Below are 19,391 nucleotides of genomic sequence, written 5' to 3'. Positions count from 1 at the left end.
GAGTGGAATGAAATTATGTGTGGAAACTATCAGCACCAATAATACCTTTATCTCATAGGTGTATGGTCCATGCAAACACAGAAACCTAAGTTTCATATTTGCTTAGCTAAGAAAACAATTCTTCCTGTCAGCATCTGGAAATGCTTCATGATATTCAACAACTAATTAAAACAAAGCAAAAAGAATCTATATTAATATTTCATTTAAAATTTTCAAATCTTTGAAAAGAATCAGAAATGACTGAAAATAGATTAAATATGTTGATTTCCATTAACTAGGAAGAGAACTATTCCAAACGAACTCATTCACTGCTTAAATAAAGTCAGCATAAACCCATCCAAGATTTTGGACAAAGACGTATCTCTAATGAAGTTATCTCAGCTTATCTTTATATGTGAAGTTTTAATTTAATTCTAGATAGTCTTCAGTCATTTTATGCTATTTAATTTTTTACAGAATCAGTTGCTACATTATACATTTGTAAATGTTAACTGAAGTCTCAGTATCTGCAGTACTACTATTCCAAAATTATTATATTCTAATGTATTTGTTCCTTTTGAAACCCATGGAAATATTCTGCCTACAGTAACAGATGGCTTTTTATTTTTTTTTTGTTGCTATTCCAGAATCTTCAAGTCACCCAAAATGCATCTACTTAAACATGATACTGCAGTTATTATGCAAAGCATGATCTACATGTTCACTGTTTCATATTTAACAATCTGGATACCTTTCCTGTTTGGAAATAATTCTACTACAGACAGAAACCATTGCCCTAGCATTGCTATAATAAACAGATTTGCCTTTTTACATTTTATTGTCTCATAACAAAAAGTAAATGACTCATTTAAAATGAAACAACATATTCAATTAGTGCAAATTATGTTTAGCAACTCATTCTGACTAATGTAAATTCAGAGGTTATCATCAATTAGGTTCATGTAAATCCTTTGTTAATATCACGTCCCACTCTAACACACATTACTAAGGGGCAGAAGGAGTTACAGGGTAATTTTATATATTAATGAGATCTAAAATGTCATGATACAGTAAAAATGTAAGCAGCAGGTCATTTCACAACATGTACACATTGCACATCAATCTCACAGGCTAAGATTTATCTGGGTATCCCCACATAACAAAAATGTTGAGTTCTTCTTGCTCAGAATTAAATGTTCACCTTTTCTTGGTGAAAACCAATTTTTATTATAAATGTTATACAACATAAACTCTTCAATTGTGAAAGGCAATAAAAAATTTAAGCAAGTTGCTTTAACAACACCCTGCAGTTATACTACTCATTTAATACACAGCTCTCTCCAGCATGTACCTATTTCTAGGAAACATTCCCCAAGGAAAGAACAAAGCTATCATAACAGCAACATGGTCACAGGAATACAAAATATCTACAAAAAACAACTGTTCTTAAAAGGACTGGCTAGTCAGATGGGTGTAACAAACACATCATTTGCTCTCATTCTGACCCATACTGCTGACTTCTGAGCTAGAACTAAAAGTCAACAGTTAAGCCTCCTTATGAAAAAGCTTCTTCTACCGTGCACCATTAACACTCCCAGGAATCTCATACCCATACGTAACAGAGCTTTACTGCATTTTTACTTATTCAGTGACATTATGCCACTATTCCTCACAATGAGTACAACCTTGTTGATTACACTTACTGGCTTCAAGGTTTGCCGTGCATAAGGCATCACTTAACCCCAAGTAAAACTGACAGAATTAAGATTAAAAATACTGCTTTAATTATGCCGTCTGCCACATGCCTCTTAAAAAGAATTAAAATGTGTAAGAGAATTGACTATAGACTGGTAGAATTCATTGAAAGCAAAATTCCACAATGATCCCTGAGTGTGAGGTAAGTTTGAATAAACATTAGTTTAGGTTTTTTTAAAGAGCTGTATATCAAATCAGAGCTTCAACAGCTGCACTTCAAAGGCTGAACTGGAAAAAGCAAAACAAAACATTACAAGTACTTCACCAGAAATACATTTCCCTAATATTCACTGATATCAAAGGCCCATACTTTTAGGTTTGAGAATTAATCATGAGACATCAAAAACAGACAGTAGAATAGCAGAAAACAAAAATTAAAACCAGCAATTCTATACAAATTCCTACTCACAGAAAAGAAAATATTCAGAAGTGTTTGAACTTGAATGTTTTTGCTTGGTCACTGATTCTTTTTAAACAGCAAGAAGAAATGTAGTACAAAAATTCCAAACAGCCCTCTTGTCAGCACTTTTAGCACTTTAAGTCCAGAAGCAAATATAACAGTGTCAATTTGGAATATTGTAATATTCAAGGTGAGTATACAGTAATAAAATTCAGTCTAGTTAAAGTTATTGGCAATATACCTGGTTCAATGCAATGTAAAACTTGAAGGTTTGCAGTGACAATTTTTTCTTATGAATTCCTGGAACATGACATCAATAACCAGCACAGACTGATCACAGAACTGAAGGCCCGCAGGACCAAAAGTCAGAGATAGACCTTAAATTCCCATATGGCATCAGTGAAAAAGAATTAAGATCAGCTTTTAAATTCCAAAACAGATGTACTTCAGCAGAGAAAAAAACCAAAACATAAATATGTACTTACAGAATAAATAATGCTGCTAAAATTTAGTTTTCTTAAAGCTTAGATTGATGACTAAAGCATGTTATTTTCTTGGAAAAGTCTTCTAGTTATATTTGTGCTGGCAAGTAGTTTTTAAAACATTTATATCAGGGCAGAAAACTGTGCTCACACCAAGACGTCAAAGCAGCCCTAGCACTAAGTTCATTTGCCTTATTGTATATATTTGTTTATCCAGATTATGAGAACAATTTCCTATATCATTTATTTACATTACCTAAAAACATCAGCAAGTATGTGAGACTAACTGCTGTACGCACATTATATGTATTTGTACATTTCAACAAATAAAATAACTATGTTTCATCAGACAGTATGATAGACTAAGAATAGGATAAAATATCACTGTGACCTAAAGCAAATATACTATTTGGCCACAGGAATTAGTTCCCAGTTCTGCATGTTTCATCTTAAAATATACAGAAATAAGCAAACTGATTAGTTGCAGGGACTTAGCAAGTTTGTTTTCACTTTCTTTTCCCTTCTCTTTCCCACCTCAATGGCGTTTCTTTTTTCCTACTTCATGCTTTAATAGACATATACATTAATAAATTTGTAGGGCTTTCCATCCAATACACTTAAATATTTCTTCTTAGCATGACCCTGTCATTCACCCTGGCTCACAAGTGAAGTGCTCACTGGCTGCCAGAACTGCCATGGTGTGTTTGCCTTACAAGGGTAAGAAATAATGGTATCATTCAGCAAATGAGTTTGGTGACTTCTGGCTTACAAAGGAAGCTGGAGTATTATTAGAATATACTAGTATTAAGTCGTATTTTGATCACTTATATTTCAGTTCTAGTGCAGCAATCCCTTCTTTAAATAAAAATATGACTGTCTTCATTTACAGTTTGGATACCTTTTTAGATCCCATTAAGGCTAGTTCCAAACAAAACAGCATGGAATTATTTAGTTCAAAAAGTTTCCATCATTTATCCCTTTAATGAATCATTTAAAGGCTTCATGTCAGCAACTGAAAACATTCATGTTGATCTCACAAAGAACAGGCATTATATTATGCATGCTGCCCACTGATTTATCCTTTGAGAAAGTCTCGCAGGCCACTTGCCAATACTGCCACTCACTGTCTAAAACACAAATAGAAGTGCTTCTAGGATACATAAGTAAATAATAATTGCCAGTGGTTCAAATCAGCAGGCAGCTAAAACTCATATCCTGTGCAACATCAGATGCTTTAGAGAAATGTATTTTTAAGTGGACTACTCTGAAGCAGTATATCCATTACTGAAGCACCTTCCTAAACTTTTTTCTTAGGATGGTTTATCTCTTCTTCACGTTTAAAATAAAATTCCATCACACACACACAGTTCATACAAATAGTTACTCACTTTTGAAAAAATCCTATTTGGTTTTCAATCAGAACAATTTTTTAGCAACAAGCTCACAACGCTGCCTTTTCAGGAGGCCGAAGACAAACTGCATATCAGATAAATTCCAACACATTCAGGAACAAATTGCCCAGGTAAGCTGTGGATGCCGCATTATTGGAAGTTTGCAAGGTTACAGCATTAATCAGCTAGTGAAAGATGACTGTGTCCACGGCAGGAAAGCTGGACTAGAAGACCTCTAAATAGCCCTTCCTTTAGAGAGAACCATTCTAGGACTCTGAAGTCTGTACCTGCCAGTCTAACACCACTTAGAAGGTTTGCATACAAAACTGAGCAGTTCAGTTCCTGAAGATCTGAACTGCTTGGATTTTGTTCTAGGACAAATTCCTATTTCAACATGGCAACTTCATTGTACAAGCAATGTCAACAAATTCCACATGATTATCCACATATGAATTATTAATGAGTAAGTACTTACAGACATATCATCTTAGCATTTACAAAAAGAGTAATTTTTGCCTGCATTTCTTCACAAGTAATGGAAAAGATAGGATGAATTTAAAATTGTTCTAAAGGCAGTTTTATTGCTACTATAATAACCCCACTGAAACAATGGCCACTTATTTTCCAACGAATAGTGCAACTAACTATTTTGTTAGTCAATCATCAGGATGATGACTGCTGCATTTAATAGGAAAAAAAAAATAAAACAAACCTAAAAAAACTCCACCCAAACCAAAATCCAACTAAATCAAAACTCTCCAGCAGCAACAGCTTGTACTATGCTATTTAACTGGCTTTACCTCAGTAGTTTAAATTTAAGAGTCAGCTTTAAGTAGAAATGCAGTAAGTGAAAACTGGAAAGAAAATTCCCCGCCTACAGCTGTTACCTAAAATTAAACACAACATTTTTCTTGAAATCTCAAGTGTGCATCAAAAAGGCATCATGTGATCATATTTAGCTACTGCACTGTAGTTATGAACATTTCATCTACAATAGATAAACAAAGACTTCAGCGAAACATGTTAAAAATAAGCCAAGGTGAAAACCAGGTACAATTACTTACAAGGCTCTAATCACTAATTCTATATTTCATTTTAAGTGCAACCTAAAACTTATTAACATTTTCTTTTTGACCCTATTATAATATAGACCCTATATAATTTTGACCCTATGTGCAACATAGGCAAAATGAAATAAACTACACATATTTTGGAGGGTAAAAACTCCAACCAAAAACAGATGAACTTGCGTTAGGTAGAATAATTCTATGGAAAGAGATGTGTGCTATTGGAATGGTACCAAGAAGATGACTTGTGCAAAACAGTAGGTGGTCTTAAACATCTCCAATGGGATTGATTAAATGGCTCCAATCCAGTTAAAAATGCCTATCATTTTACTGAGATAGCCAGCAAACATGACAACAAAATTCCACATCTATCGCAATTCTATTTTTTCTTAACAGTATTGGGTCAAATTTTAAAGCTGTTATAGCACATGAATTTTAAGGAACCAAAAACATCTTTAGAAAAATAATTACAAGGTAGTATAATGTCACACTCCACTCCTCATTAAGGAAGTCCTGTGTTAATCAGTTATACTTAGTTCAACAACCAGGATGAGGCTCAAAGATTAGATATCTGGACAGTATTCTTGGAAGTTTACTTATTTTATTTGTATTAATTTAGTTATAGAAAGGGATTAACTATTTTTGCCACATATAAAATAAACTGCATGTAAGAGATTAAACAAAAAAAAAGTACTTACGAAATCAAAGTCTCCATCTTGAGGGACCTTCCAGTTATCAGGGAAAACATTTTTGGATATGTGGTAAGGTTCATGCATGTTCTGATTACAGTTTTCAGGGCTTTTATTCTTGGAATCTTGTTTATCAAAGTAGTCCATGAAAGAAGGTCGTTGAACTTGCGGTGAAGTAGCATTTCCTTAGTTGAAAGAAAACAGACAAAAAAGGTAAAAAACTATTCAAAGATTAAAGAATTAATGCACTATAAACTAAACTTCACTAATTAATTTTCCTGGGGTTTTCAGAAACTAATACAGTCATCTGTATGTGATACAAGCCTCTGTTTGTCCCCTGAGGATCTCTGGCATAAAAGCTCATAGTCAAAGTATGATATTTTTGTAGCAAGATACAATGTGGAGAAATGTTCAAGACATTTCAGTGTTGCACACACAAATAATATGAGAAGTTACTTCATGCAGTATTAATTAGTTGATATAGAGACTGGATAACATGAGGTGCATCCCTTTGAGTGCTGAATGCCTCCTTGAAACTTCAAGGCCTGGTCCACTTGTAGGAAAGGAACAGAGTTTCTCTAAAGGTGGGATTCAATAATTATTTAGAAAAAGAACTTGCAAAATACAACTACACAAATTGTGTCTAGATGCTGCTTAATTTAATTCATTACCAATTAAAATTCCCAGAAAATTACAGGATCACCCTTTACAGATGGTTGCAAAGCACCCTGTCTCCGTGTCCTGGGGAATTTTTTGTCATCATCAAACAGCTGCAAAAGTTTCATCAAGCAGATAGGGATCAGCATGAACTCCTGCTCTTTTATCCTTTTCACAAAACTAAAGGTAAAAAAAGAAAATTTTCAGTCCTAAATGATTGAGATTTGTTTTCATTTGTCAGATTTCAAAGCAAATTCATACTAAATAGCATAATAAATAAACATAACTGTCACCTCAGAAACCATATCTTGCATAGCACTGACACATGAAATGTGCCATGTCACTTGCTGGAAGTGTACCACATTTGACATGAAGATATACAAAATATATTTCCACAAATAAAATATGAAACAGGATGAGAGATAAATAACTAAGAAGGGGGGGAAACCTAACACCAAAAATCAGACAAAACTATACATTTAAATTACAAGCATAACAAAGTAATAGGAATTTTTATTTGATATATTTGTTTTAACAAGTGAAAACTGAAAATATATTTTGAGTTTGTGTTTTACAGGATTACTAGGACTTGCTAATCTCCTTATCTGGCATTACACTTGTTTTTATTCATTCATTAAGTAGGTTTTTCCCCTCTCTTCCACTTCTTATTTCACCATCTCTTTCCATCTCCTTTGTCTAAAGATTTTCTAATTCATTCTAGTTTTGCTGCATGGCTAATAGCAGCCTATTTTTTCATTAATGTTTTTTTTTTGTACTGCCATCTTTTCACAGCATCATTAAGGCCAGAAGAGACCTTCAGGATCTAGTCCAACCACTGACCTAGAAAGACCATAATCACCACAACCATACCCCAAGTGTCACATCCAGACACTTCTTGACACTTCCAGGCATTCCAGAGATGTTGCCCCTACCACCTCCCTGGGCAGGACATTCCAATGCATACTTGCTTTTTCTGTGAAAAAAAATTCAAATATCTAATCTGAATCTCCCCTAGCAAAACCTAAGGCTGTTTTCTCTCATCCTTTCACTTGAGACATGGCACGAGAGACCAACCCCCAGCTGGCTACAACCTCCTTTCAGGTTGTTGTGGAGAGCAATATGGTCACCCCTGAGTCTCCTTTTCTCCAGGCTAAACACCCCCAGCTCCTCACAGGACTTGTGCTCCAGACCCTTCACCAGCTCCGTTGCCCTCCTCTGGACACACTCCAGCGCCACAATGTCTTTCTTGAATTGCGGGACACAAAATTGACCACATGATTCAAGGTATGGCCTCCCCAGGGCTCAGTAGAGGGGGACAATCGCTGCCCTGGATCTGCTGGCCACACTATTCTTGATAAAAGCAAAGACTGCATATTGATTTATTGCTTCTTTTCTTTCTGCTGTTCCTAAATTTTTCTGTTCCAATTAGATTTCTTCAGGCATTTTTTTAATGCTTCTACTTTCATGCTCTAAGCTTCAGTGAATTTGACTTCAGCTGCTTTCCTTCAACTCCACAATGATTCCTTCAATCAATCTGCTATTTCCATACAGACCTTCTTTTCCTCATATTTTTAGGTGATTTTTCTCTCAGTTTTTGGCACATTTTTTTCATATATTTTTTCTAATACCAGATCTCTACTCACCATACTTAATTAGTAACAACTAACAATTCAGTGAACTAAATTCCAGGTTGAATTTAACTGACCAAAGAGCAGACACCTCTTCTCCAGAATCTCCCAAGTTTGCCCCCACTAAACTCAAGATCACTTGTAGGACATTCCTTGATCTCCTGAATCTGGGACTGAGGAAGGGATGAGAAGTAAACAGCAGGGATGCCAAATAACTACAGAAAAGAGCACTAAAGAGCAAAAGCCATAGTCATAGAATGGGTTGAGTTGGAAAGGACCTTTAAAAACCATCTAATTCTGACTCCCCTTCCATGGGCAGGGATGCCTTCCACTAGATCAAGGTTCTCAAAGTCCCATCTAATCTGGCCTTGAACACTTTCAGGGATGGGGCATCTACAGCTTCTCTTGGCAACTTGTTCCAGTATTTTAACAACCTCATAGCAGATAATTTCTTCCCAATACCTACTCTAAACCTGCTCTCTTTCAGTTTAAAGCCATTACACCTTGTCCTGTCACTACAGGCCATTGTCAAAAGCCCACCTCCAGCTCTCCTGTGGGCTCCCCGTTAGGTACTGCAAGGTCCTACAAAATCTCCCCGGGGACTCGCGCAGAGAATGAGTCTTCTCTTCTCCAGGCTGAACAACCCCAATTGTCTCAGCCAGTTTTTATATCAGAGGTGCTCCACCCCTCTGATCATTTTCATGGTCCTCCCCTTGATTTGCTCCAACAGCTCCATGTCCTTCTTGTTTTGGGGGTCCTAGGGCTGAACACATTATTATGGGTGGAGTCTCATGAAAGCTGAGTAGAGCAGAAGAAAAATTAAAAACAGAAATACAATGCACTTTTTTAGTACAAACTAAGTTCATTACTTGGTGATCACTGCCCAAAACCCCTGAAACTATTTGTACCAGAAAGATAGGACACCATATTGCTGGCCTTTCACAACCAATTTTTTCTTCTGTTGAGATGGCTGTACTTAAGTTTCATCCCTGAGACACAGTTATAAACAAAAAGATTGCCAGTGTCTCTGTGCAAAACTCCAAGTACCAAAATATTGGCCCATTACAGGAAAGGAAGTCTCTGCTCTCTCACATACAAGGCAATACTAAAGATTTTCCAAGCACTGCTCGTAAGTTTTAAAACTATTTAAAAATATCTTCCTTATACATGTAATAGAAGACTACCTACATAGAGAAAACAAACCAACTCCTCTGAATTCCTTGCTACCAAATGCATATTACGGAAATTGGGTCAACAGGACTGAAATTACTCCAAGGTAAGCAAAGAACATTATTTTTTTACTTTGAGAATGTCTTTTATTTGTTTTGCTAAATAAGAATTTAGAACTCACTTCTGATTTCAATTGAGCATACAGTCAGCCCAATTGAAACAGCAAGAGCTGCTTACCTTCACTGCAAATACAAGAACTCGCACACAAAACCAGAAATGACGGCAAAATGATGGCACCAGAGGTATTTCAACCTTCTTTTTTGTTGTTTGTTTCTTCCTCCAATGTAAAAAATCCCAAAGAATTTATTTAGAAATTTATTTTTAAGATTTTGGTTTATTTTTATAAATAAATAAATGAAAAAAGAGACACTATTTCAATCTCTAGCTAACCTAACGGGCTCAGTTAGTGTTTCATAGGAATGGGTTGACATCTACTAGTATAAAGGCCATCTGAAAGCTCCTATCTCTTTTATACTAACTTTAGAAAACACTCAGGATCTTTATGCCACAGCAAACTGATAAAGGTTGTACCTTTTTTTTCCCCCCAAAATAAGATCCTTTTGGTCTGAAAGTACTTTTTAAACTTTCATGAACAACAGAGTAATGTTATCTTCTCAACCATCTTTCAAGAACCAAGAAAATTGGAAGTATAATACATAAAAATTCCCTTAAGGACAATTAATTCACTCATCTATTCAGTAAGTTACATTTGCTACAAAAAAATCTACATCATAGTCAGTATCTCTCCAAACATGCACTGAAAGCCTATTGTGCAATAACCTGTTCCATCCTAGAAGGATCTGGATTTTTCAGTTCTTCTAATTATTTGCTTTTCAATAAGCAATGATCATGTTTAAGAATGTTTTCTATGGTTTCAATATTTAAGAATACATGTCTCCTATCATACCTACAACTTGCCTACTGCAAAGACAGCTTGAGGGAAAAGGCCATAGTAAAACAACAGCCAGAAATTGCTGGCAAGCCATAAAACGCAGAGAGCACCACTAATGCTGAAAACACACTCTACCTCAGCAATATCCCTGATAGGAACACAGCCAATAGGGATGCCCCCAAATAGTTATGTAAGCAGGTTTCTTCCAAGAAGTATGCTGAATAAAATGAAGGAGGTAACAACACAACACTAACTCTATGACACTGTTTCAAAAGCATATCACAAATAAAATAAATAATTCTTAACACACACTTTCAAAATAAAGAGGAATGCACACTCCATTCTAATATATGTTTCGGTAAAATTACACTGATGCCATCTACCATGAAAAATTATTTTGCAGTGAAACATTTCCAGCAGAAAAGTATTATATTAATATAAAATTGATTTGAAACCAGTTTAAAAGTTCTGCTGTTAGTCAACAAGTAAGGTCAGCAGATGAGGGTGACCATCTCCTACAGAAGGGAGGCTCCCACTACAATTTCCTGGGAGGGCATGGGTGCTGGTATTTTGTTTGTTTGGCATGTTGGAGTGGAGGGTTTACAATGTCCAGTGCAAAGTCTCTAAGTCTTTCTCTCACTCTGTGACTACCAGGACCCTAGACCTCTTCTGCAGCTGCACATGCATGTAGGAAAGCTTTCTCCCTTTTTTCAAATGCCATGAGCTTCCACATTCTGTAGATCTCCATCTACCACCCAACTTAGGAACATTTTCAGCTGCTTGGTAAAGTTAGGGATCTGGCTCTCCTGTCTGAAGTGCTTCTGTGAACATCCTGTCAGTATCTTTTATTCCCTCAAAATACACTGTTTTGTCACTATTAAGAGTCAGAAGCTGTAAAGCAATCAGCTTTCAGCCTTCTTTAGACCTGTATCTACCTATGTGCTCTTACCCCTGCTGCAAAGGCTAGCAGAGCTTATAAAACATACTTTACTTAGGCTTTGTATTCCATACATTCCTACCACTACTCTCTCCCCTCACAAGGTGCTCTACAACACAGTAGGGAAATGGGAGACAGAGGCCTAGAATTTTGACCTCAGTCTCCAGGCAAATGCATCTAACAGTGAACTACCACATAAAAAGCTGCCACAGCCACCTCCTTGAGCCATATTTTAAGCAGGAATTGTGACTGTATTTCATGAGTGGGAAAGTTCTGCTGTTAACACACACTATTAAGCAACCACCTCAGAGAATCAGAGGTCAGGCTACTGGGAACCGCAAGGAAGCAGCAGTAGAAACTGCATCGGTTACTTAGGCCAGAGCAGCTAGGAGTCAGAACAGGACAGATCTAAGAAATGTTTGACTACTGAGAGCTGTAACAAAGTGGTTACTGAGCTCACAGGTTTTGTACCACAGTGACTTATACACCCAAGCCTTCATTCAGCGTTGGGCCTCATTCAGTCTTTTGTCTGTTGAATGACACACCTATTTACCAGAAATAAATGCAACTGGCATTTAAATGGAAATTCCACATAATTGTCAACTAGTTGAAGCTTTCAGAGACTTTTTGAAGGACTATGAACCCAAGTTATAGTTTTTAATGGAGAAAAGTTTCTAGCACAAAACCTTCCTTTGCTTCTTGAGAATAAGGCTCGTAAAACTGGTTTAATAATTTTTGGTGTTATTTCCCCTTACCCCCTGGAAAAAAGTTTCAATGATACTACTATTATAATAATAATGGAATATTCTGAGTTGGATAGGATTCATCAGGATCATCAAGACAAACTCCTGGCCCTGTATAGGACACCCCAAGAATCACACCATGTGCCTGAGAGCATTGTTCAAACACTTCCCGTTAGTCCAATCCAGCCAAATTGCATTTTATTTCTGTTTTTAGCAGAACAAAGAAAATCCACATTAAACTAGCATTCTGCAACAGCTCTCAAAAGCAGAATTGATAACAACATTTAAAAAAAAATCCCCATTTTTAAAATATACTACTACTAGTGACATAAATGACCAACTTTATTACCTGTCACAGAAAATGGCTTGAGAACCAATACAGACCTTTAAACATCTAACGCCTCTATACATATACAGGAGTAAAGCACTAGTACACCTATATATGGCACCAAGCAAACCATCTTACTAGGGGCACAGTAAACACGCCTGACTGAAAATACATCCTTGAAGCATAAATACCTAGGCTACAGTAACACTAAAACCAGCCCACAATTGTTTCCTTATGAAATTCCTACTGAAATTAGGACATAAGCTGTTATAAAACACCTTTCACCAGCTTTTGCTTGTCAGCTGAAACACCAGCTGAAGGATTTAGTCCTTTCTAAGAGTTTTGAAGCACCACTCCAGAGCTATCTGAGCATATACCTCAGATCACAGAGAAGACTAACTCAGACTATCAAACAATCCCTTACCCTGGATGCTGAAATCGCTAAAAAATATGAACAAACCAACTCATGAATTCTTCTATCAACATGTAGGTTCTACAGCATGGTGCACATCCCACTATAATCAAAAATTATGTATAATAAGACAGGAAAGTAAGTGCTGGAGCCAAACCTGTTGCCTGACAGCTGAATGATTAAACCACCACTTGCCTCAGGCTATCTCCAGTTTGCCAACTTTGCTGGAGTTACACTGCTCAAAACAGTCATCTGTTGGGGGGCGAAGGGGGGAGAACAGGGAAGGAAACCTGCTGTCCCAAAGATTATATTCTTTTATTCTTATGTTTGATTAGAAGGAAGAATGTGTTTAAGAACTAGACTGACCAAAACTAGAATGTTCATGTCTTATAGGGTAAAAAGTAATAAAACAAAACCTGATTACTTTTCTATATTCTAGCTGTCAAATGCCACCTCATGACTTCTCCGTTCTCATCTTTTAATACGTTCATTACCAATCACAAACTATCCAGAAGCTTCACCAAAGACTGAAGCAACAGTTAGAAATCCAGAATAAACCCAAACTGCACAAAGAGACAACTTCTTCCAGCCCAATATGAATAGATATCCAATATGAAATCAACAGGGCAAAAAAAGAGAAGCAGGAGGCATGTTACTGAAAAGGAGAAAAGAGAACAACCACAAGTACTCTTGGTGCACCAGAAACCCTTACACTAAGCCTTGCTGAAAAACCACAAGGGGAATGTGAGGAAGCTGCTCTGAGCACTAGTCTTTCCACTGACATATGAAAAGGCTTCTACACAAAAATAAGTAAAATCCAGGCAACCGAACAAAAGAAGTATAAGTTCCTCCCAACTCTCCTATGTTGTTCATTTTCTTTCCTCCTTCCAGGTACATACCACAGAGTCTTTGTTCAGAGCATGCACAGGCATACCAAGCAAGACAGGATAAATGTTGTTTATTACTAGACTGTATAATATATGTTGGGGCAGGAGGACAGGCCTCTTTTTGTTCCGAATCCCAATTTTATCTGGGCACAATTCCCTATTTGTGAAAAAAATATGGTTTTAGTTATTTTCTGTCATGGCTCCCAGAGGCCTCTGAGCATGGGTACTTATAAATAAAAACATATTATTGTTTCTTATTTTGTCTTTGAGCAGGGAAACAAAAGGCAGAAGGAAACAAAACACAACAGCAATTAAGTAAGAATTTTGTCATAAATATTTTGTGTCTCTAGGAAGGAAATGAAATCTCTCTTCCCTAGTTTACGAAGTTTATTTCTCCAACCTTCTTGCTTGCAATGTTCTGTTATTCAGCAGTAACAAAGAGCACTTTTAAGATTAAGATTAAAATTAAGATACTAATTACTATTAATTAAAATTAAGATACTAATTTTCTACTAATTTATTATAACCAAATCACACAAATACCCAGAAAGTGCCTACTTTGCCTCTAAAGGTATATTGCAAAAAGCAACCAATCCCCAAAATCTTGTGTCTTTGTCAAGTACAAAGAAGCACAAAATCTGTGGCTGCCTTTTAGAGACAGCAAGGATTTTTATGTCCCTTCCTGGTGACATTTATTTAGGAAACTTGCTATTGCTCCTATTTCAGCTAATAGCACAACAATCACAGAACCAGAAGACATGTCCACAGGGCCAGTGGACATGATTTATATTCATTTTTACCTGAGAGATGCAGAGGTCCAGTTCTTGAATTATTTCTAGTTTTTAATGTAAATAATGGGTGCCTAATGCAAAATACAAGAAATTTTACAAGTAAGTGCTGAAACCAAACCTGTGGCCCGACAGCTGAATGATTAAACCATCACTTGTCATGAGGCAAACTACCTCCAATTTGCTGTCTTTGCTTTGCTGCAGTTACAGGTTTCAAGACAGTCATCTAAAGGACAGGAGGGAGGGGAAGGGGAATAATCCCAGGATTATTCTTGTTTGAGAAGAATGAAGAATGGGATTAAGATATATACTGACCAAAGGTGAAGGTGTAGAAAGGCAACTCCCTAACTACAGATTGTTACTGGAATAAATTAAAAATTCAAAATAACAGTACATTGTAAAAGCAATGTCCTCAGCAGACAAATAAAACACAGATTAAGAGATTGCAATGCAAACCCAGTACCACTGTTCTGATCTGTTTGGCCTAGCAACAGGTATTTCCTCTCAGCACATATAAAAACTGCATGGATATTACGGTGCAATTTGGTAAACTACTTACACAGAATTTACTTATGAAGACTGATTTGTCAAGCTGCATAGAAACTGCACTATACCCTAATTCATAATACTTCCACCCTAAAAATTAATTCCAAATTTTTTCATACCATCTTTTCCTTTTTTTTCTTATCAACAGCTGAGAACTCTAAAGGAAAAACAAAATAAAGCCCAAAACAAACCCCAAAAAAGCCAATCAAGCAACATCTACAAAACCCCTTTTTCCAACTTCCTATACACACAGAGAAAGTTTCTGCTTTGCACTTCCAAATACTCTTGAGCAAATTACACCAGGTATCTATATGCAAACACAAACACAGCTTTGCATTTGCTATGAAACACTACAAAGTTACTCATTTGGCACTGATTTCTTCCACTCTTGAGACATTAGTGCTCTATATTACACACACAACTCCCCACAGCCTCCCCTCCCTGCAACTGCCTGGAGTTAAACATTACATTGTGCCTCATGAAATCAGGCAGCTATAGCCTCAGTTACAGTCCTCTATTGATGCTGCCTATTCATGCAAATAATTCTATTAAAATTTGTGGACCTCAGTCTGCAGTAGTCTTCAGCCAAACAATGAGCATATCGGCAAGTTATGTATGTAAATTAACTATTTTAAAATATGTATTTATCGATATTTCAGTATAAGTTATATTTTTTATACATAAAAACATTTACGATTCTTTTTTCTCTTTGTTATGTACTCCCTCACATGCTGCCAAAATCAATTAGAACTTTCTAGTTAGGTTTCCACAATCTTTTGATTATTGCCTTAAATCAACCATTGTTGAATTACATTCCAAAAAATGTCCAAATAATTATTTGCTTGAAAAATATAGATCTGCTAAGTGATCATGAGTTACAAAACAAGTTTGCAGCAAAATATATTACTGATTGCTGACTCCAAAGAGAGTCATGATATGTTCTCAGGACCACAGACATTGAAACAGCAGCCTCTTACATAATCGCACCAGTTTAGCTCCAAGAAACTGGTTGAAATATATGTGGGACAGGATACAAAGAGACAAGTAGTACAAAGGACAATTCACAGAAGGACAATTTGAGAGTCCTCTAGAAAAACTTAGCAAAGCACCAAAACCAGGCTTCTGCTTTGAATCTCCCACTATAGCCAACTTTTTCTCTACAAATTATAGAGACACAAAAGCCCCTCTCTCCCTGTTTTAACCACAGAACTCGACACATAAAAGCCTTTCATGATACAACACTGTCACACAGCATGAGAAAACACATTATTAGAAGAAAGCAAATTAACAACATACGTTTCATGGTCCCATCTTCCTCTTCATCATCATCACTGTTGATTACCATGGTCCCCAAGTCTGATTCTAACATGGTGCTGTTGTGCTCAATCATTGTCTGAGCGCCTTCACTCATCGTACTGGTGGCTCTCATGGTACCAGCGTTCTCTGAATTGGTCTTCACCATGGTGTGAGAGTCCAACTCATCTTCATCCTATGGGCAAACATTTGCCAGAACACAGCAGATCATTAAAACAAAACAAAGGTAAGATGCAATCACTTACTGATTAGTATTTTATCTTTATGTGACCTAGTTGTACTGCTGGACTCCCAGGTTTAAAGCTTTAAAAGAAATCACAAAATAAAAAAATCTTCCATATAAAAAAATAAAAACTCTTCTTCCTCTCACATATGCATAGCATGGTAAGTATAACAGGGCCCACACACTCACTTTGCATTAGCATTCAGGTTTGAGTTCTCTCTGTGATTTTCATGACCCACTTTATCTCTCTGTGTACCAAAAATCACTAACACAATTTACAGAAAGAGATTTTGCTGTTTGCAAGGGGCTGTCACGAAGGGTGCTGACCACCCTTAACTTAGGATCATGCCCAGCATCTGACATTACATACAGAACCCCAGATGACAGGCTCATGTTCAATTTAACTATTAAACAATCTCCAACAGAATTTTTCAAGTCCCCCTCAGAAACAAAAAGTCAACTTGACTTACTTCAAGTGTTTACTTTCATTTGTTACAAATGTGAATAAATAATCTGTTAATAGTACACAAAAATAGCCCTTGAGCACATACTTACCCACTAGTGTGATGGAGATAATATCAAGGAGATAGATAGCAACATTTTGAATTGGTAACAGTAATGGGTAGGAATTTGAAAGAGAGCACTAATGACAATCCAGTTAATGAAACATGAAATTCATATGGAATACCAATATTTGAAAACACTAATGGGAAATCCCACTGGTTTCCAAAATCTGATTTAGATTATACACACAGCATCACAGCATTTCAGAAGTAATGTGATGGACTTTGACTATATACATTTTCTATATGAATTAAACCTATTACTCAAGGAGAAAAAAAATTAGACATTCTCATTTGTTGATTAAATGTAAGCAATAATATTCATCACTGTGAAGTTACTCTATGTCAAATGGTTATATTTTAAATACAAATGCTACTTTCATCAGTTTTATAACCATATATGCATTCATTTCCTATATTGTGTCAAAACTTCATTAGAGTTCTTTGATAAATGAATTTTATCCAATTAGCAAAAAATATATATAGTTTGGAAGAAGAATAGATAACCCTTGTATTTTTTTTATTTGCCCCTTACAAATAACATGTTGCTGTTACACAGAATCATAGAATTCTTTAGGTTGGAAAAGACCTCTAAAATCATCAAACTAACTGTTAATCTGGCACTGCCAAGTCCACCACTAAATCATGTCCCTAAATGCCACATCTACAAGACTTTTAAATACATTCAGGGTAATATGTAACATTAAAACAAGTCTTCACCGACTAACAAATATCCTCTTTTTCCTAAATCTTTGTATTGCTTTATAGATTTTAAATGTTAAACTACGACTTGTAAATGCAGGGGCTGGGGAGAACAGAGGTAGAATGCCAGAAAAAGTAAAGCCCAGACTCAAACCCCTGCAGCACTTTCTGTTTCTCCCTGAACTCATTCCCTGGCATGGCAGAAAATTTGCCTCTTGCACAGACACACATGCACAAGCTGCATGGCCTGAGTGCCTGTTTCACTAAGGGCTGGTCTAGCTAGATATAGAAAATTGAGTGCAATAATACCAGTTCCTGAAAATTATTCTATTACATCTCAACTAAGAGATAACAAAAACAGATTTACTTTTGATAGTCCAGCTAGCAGCATATCATAATGAAGCCAGGATACAGACCTAAACAGATTTAAATTAAAATTCCAAAGTCAAAATAATAATTATTTTCCACATTATAATTTACAAAAATACTTGAGTTCTTCATTTGCATTCTTTCAGGGTTGTTTTCTTTTTTAGTTGCATTCTATTTAGTACCCTACCCTTAAAAAACTGTGATATTCCCAAAGATACAGACAGCTTACAGCTACAGCACTAGGCAACCATGCCAGTGAAAAAATGAGAATATTTTGGTACTGCTCCTCCTAGTGGCAACTTCAATTTTCTTTACTTTCTACCACCAAATGTTACTGTTAACCCCAGTGTTTTCTATGAATTTTATTGTTCCCCTTCTAAATAGGGTACTCAGAAACAAAAGTGGTTTTGCATAGCATTTTAAAAGTGCAGAACAGTTAACCTACAGGTGTTTCTTCCAGTACTGCAATACAACATAAAACTGACTCACAACATACTGGTGTTTCGCCTCTTAATCACTACAAATTTGGCATCTCTAACATATAGGCAGGCAAATCTCTGAGTTTAAGACACAGTTACATTTGATTTACAGATTAGGCTGACTAATATTAATATCCACTTGTAGTACATATGGCCCTAAACTTACCTAAGCTGAAATAAGAAATTAAACAAACTCTTTCCTGGAGATCAAAACTTTTATTGTAGAATTAATGAAAGAAAGCGATGGCTAACAATATGAACAAGTACAAAATGGAGTCCTAAATTATCACTTTCATAACTTCTACTTCCTTGAAAAAATATCTTCTATTTCTTCAGTCAAATCAACTACCTGGACTTGACACAAAGAATAGCATTTCAATTTCCAGTCTAAGAGTTCCATAAGTATTTGGAAAATACTTTGCTGAGTATTGTCTCTCAGCAAAGAGAACAGTTATCTTTTAGCCTCTAGGAGACTAAGGATCACAAAAGGCCACCTTAGTACTAGAAGAACAGATGTCACAAAAATGGAAGTACACAACAATTTTGATGAATCGTGTTTTCCTTATATCAGGAATGATGTACTGAGACAGAACAATATAAAACTTCTCGTGGCCTGTGCATCCCCCAGAATATTTAATTTTGTAGCTAACACAGATTGCTTCCGGAACTGTCATTCCAGTATTTCTCAAAAATATGAGATTTAGCTAATATGGTAGTAGACTACAGAGTAGACTACAGTGATTCTGAAAAGGTAACTTAATAAAAATATGCAGTGGATCCAAGTTATGGAAGTGCACATTTACATGAGAGATTAAAGTGATTCCTTCATACAAATTCTGATTCATGCTTTACAGTACATAAATATTGGTGTACAACTTGTGATCAGTTGTTAAAAAAGGTAAACACACTGATTAAATAAAAACAAACACA

The 19,391-nt window shown here is 36.0% G+C and overlaps 1 protein-coding gene across 3 annotated transcripts in view; it reads right to left on the bottom strand.

Moving 5' to 3' along the window:
* STK3 (serine/threonine kinase 3) overlaps positions 1 to 19,391 on the bottom strand; it is a 133,527-nt gene that overhangs the window by 39,749 nt on the left and 74,387 nt on the right. For all 3 annotated transcript variants that reach the window (XM_068184134.1, XM_068184125.1, XM_068184120.1), the window contains exons 9-10: positions 16,108 to 16,300; positions 5,773 to 5,948 (exon numbers count right to left, since the gene is read on the bottom strand). In XM_068184134.1, coding sequence (XP_068040235.1) covers positions 5,773 to 5,948; positions 16,108 to 16,300 — 369 coding nt within the window. The remainder of the gene's footprint in view (positions 1 to 5,772; positions 5,949 to 16,107; positions 16,301 to 19,391) is intronic.

This window comes from Anomalospiza imberbis, chromosome 1 (genome assembly GCF_031753505.1).
Source record: "Anomalospiza imberbis isolate Cuckoo-Finch-1a 21T00152 chromosome 1, ASM3175350v1, whole genome shotgun sequence".
In the NCBI taxonomy this organism is placed as follows: Eukaryota; Metazoa; Chordata; class Aves; order Passeriformes; family Viduidae; genus Anomalospiza; species Anomalospiza imberbis.
The sequence above is the reverse complement of the archived record's forward strand: the minus strand, read 5'-3'. Positions and strand labels throughout refer to the sequence as shown.